Source organism: Elephantulus edwardii, unplaced genomic scaffold (genome assembly GCF_000299155.1).
Source record: "Elephantulus edwardii isolate Elephantulus edwardi_28Jun2011 unplaced genomic scaffold, EleEdw1.0 scaffold00030, whole genome shotgun sequence".
Classification (NCBI taxonomy): domain Eukaryota; kingdom Metazoa; phylum Chordata; class Mammalia; order Macroscelidea; family Macroscelididae; genus Elephantulus; species Elephantulus edwardii.
The window spans coordinates 21,652,033-21,654,277 of record NW_006399780.1 but is presented as its reverse complement, the minus strand read 5'-3'; the positions used below and the strand labels follow the sequence as shown (position 1 = coordinate 21,654,277).

At 32.4% G+C, this 2,245-nt stretch overlaps 1 protein-coding gene across 1 annotated transcript; it reads right to left on the bottom strand.

Annotated features, from left to right (window-relative positions):
• Positions 1 to 943: 943 nt before the first annotated feature.
• LOC102851076 (olfactory receptor 6C3-like) lies at positions 944 to 1,882 on the bottom strand. The gene has a single exon (XM_006883940.1). It carries the CDS (start codon positions 1,880 to 1,882, stop codon positions 944 to 946), a length of 939 nt encoding a protein of 312 aa, XP_006884002.1.
• Positions 1,883 to 2,245: the final 363 nt, after the last annotated feature.

The following is a 2,245-nucleotide window of genomic DNA, read 5'->3' as shown; positions in this document are numbered from 1 at the left end:
CAAGGGACTTATATCTAGAATTTATAAAATACTCGAGCACCACAACAAGATAAAGGAGAATAATCCAATTGAAAAATGGGCACAGGATATGAACAGACACTTCACCAAGGAAGACATTCAGATGGCCAACAAACACATGAAGGCAAGATATTTTTATCACAATTCTATGTAATTAAAATACTCAGTCCATCATGAAATTATTTTTTTAATGTTGTTACAAAACCTCTCTTAATTTACAGAGCATATTATGTGGGATATTTCCATTTTAGTGTGTTGAGCTAATAGGTTTTAGGAAATGTACAAATATCTCCCAAAAAGTGCTACAGACATCGGAGTTCTGTGAAAGTTATTTGGTCTCATGATCAATATTTATCCATAAAATACACACTAAATTTCACAAAACTATGATGCTGCTGAAGTATAATGATAATAGTGTGTATTCAGTCTGAGGGCTAAATTAATGAACAGTTATACAATGAATGAAAAATTCTATAAACATTATTTTCATTATCAATATTCATCTTGAAAATATACCAAAAAAATACACAAAACTTGGAGCAGTATAAGGCAGTAATGTCTGTGTCTTTTAAGAGTTGGCCTTCCAAATAGAACGAAAATAATCTTATTCATCTTTAACATATAGTAAATCTTAGAGAAGACCATGATTTTCAGAAAATTCCTCAGAAGAAACCTTACTATATTTATACACATGTCGGTAATACTGCATTGAAGAAAATTAATCACAGAATGGAAGAGATATGGAAAACATCAAATTAGATTATATGACAGGTAGAGCCCTGAAAGTTATAGTATATCTAAATAAATATTTAGGAATTTCAAATTTTTACAAAAATAACTAACTAAATAAAATTCAAATCTGCTATTATCAGTCCAACTGATGACAAGAATATGTCTGTTTTTGCTGAAGAAGAAGAAAAAATAATCATTTATTTGCAGTAAACACTATTTTTTGAAACAAATCTTTAAATGCTTGTTTTACTTGCTGGTTCCTCAGAGAATAAATAAAAGGATTCATCATGGGGGCAACAGAGGTATTGAGAATAGCTACTCCTTTGGTCAATGATGCCTTTTCTTTTGCAGAAGGATTGGCATACATGAAGATGCAGCTTCCATAAGAGATAGAAATTACAATCATATGAGAAGAACATGTGGAGAAAGCTTTTTTTCTTTGACTGGCAGATGGAATTCTCAGAATAGTCCTGATGATATACATATAGGACAAAATAACTAATGCCAAAGTGAAAAGCAGAGTCACCAATGCAAAGTAAAAACCAATTACTTCTAGGAGCCATGTGTCTGAGCAGGAGAGTTGTAAGAGGGGGAAGTAGTCACATGCAAAGTGATCAATGACATTGGAAGCACAGTAATCCAACTGGAGAAGAAGCATAAGAGGTGGGAAAATGGTTAGAAACCCTCCCACCCATGCACACAACACGAGCAGTGTGCAGAGTTTCCTGTTCATGATGGTTGTATAATGCAGAGGCTTGCAGATGGCCACATAGCGGTCATAGGACATCGCTGTTAGAATGTAGAATTCTGTTACTCCCATGAAAATGAAAAAAAAGAGCTGAGCTGCACAGTTGTTATAGGAAATTGTCTTATCCCTAGTAATAATGGCACCCAAAAATCTTGGAATGCATACCGTTGTAAAGGAGATTTCTAAGATGGAGAAATTCCGAAGGAAGAAATACATAGGTGTCTGTAGATGAGAATCCACCAAGGTTAGAGTGATGATAGTCATGTTTCCAGTGACACTTAAAACATATGTGATAAATAGAAAGAGGAAAATCACAATCTGAAGGTCAGGATCATCAGAAAGGCCTAGGAGAACAAATTCTGTGATTACTGTGTGATTATTCATTTCTCATTCTTCTTTTAAGCATATTTTGATGAATACAGTACTAAAGGGAGAAGATAGAAGATACAGTTACATAATCAATACCACTATCATCAACACAGTTCTACAATATAGAATCAGTGCAATTGTATCTTGTTTTTTCATGTTGATATAATTTCAATACTTTTTAAATTATTGTTCTTATTTACACACGTAGTAGTAGTCAAGAAATATTAAAAAAATAAACCAGATCTTTGAGAGGTGGTGAGTAAAAGAATTCTTATTTTATATACAATTTTTTACATAAAATATTATGGTTTTGTTGAAACAATTATAAGAATATTTCTTATTTCTTCAGTCATCCATGTTTAGTCAATTTCAAATTCT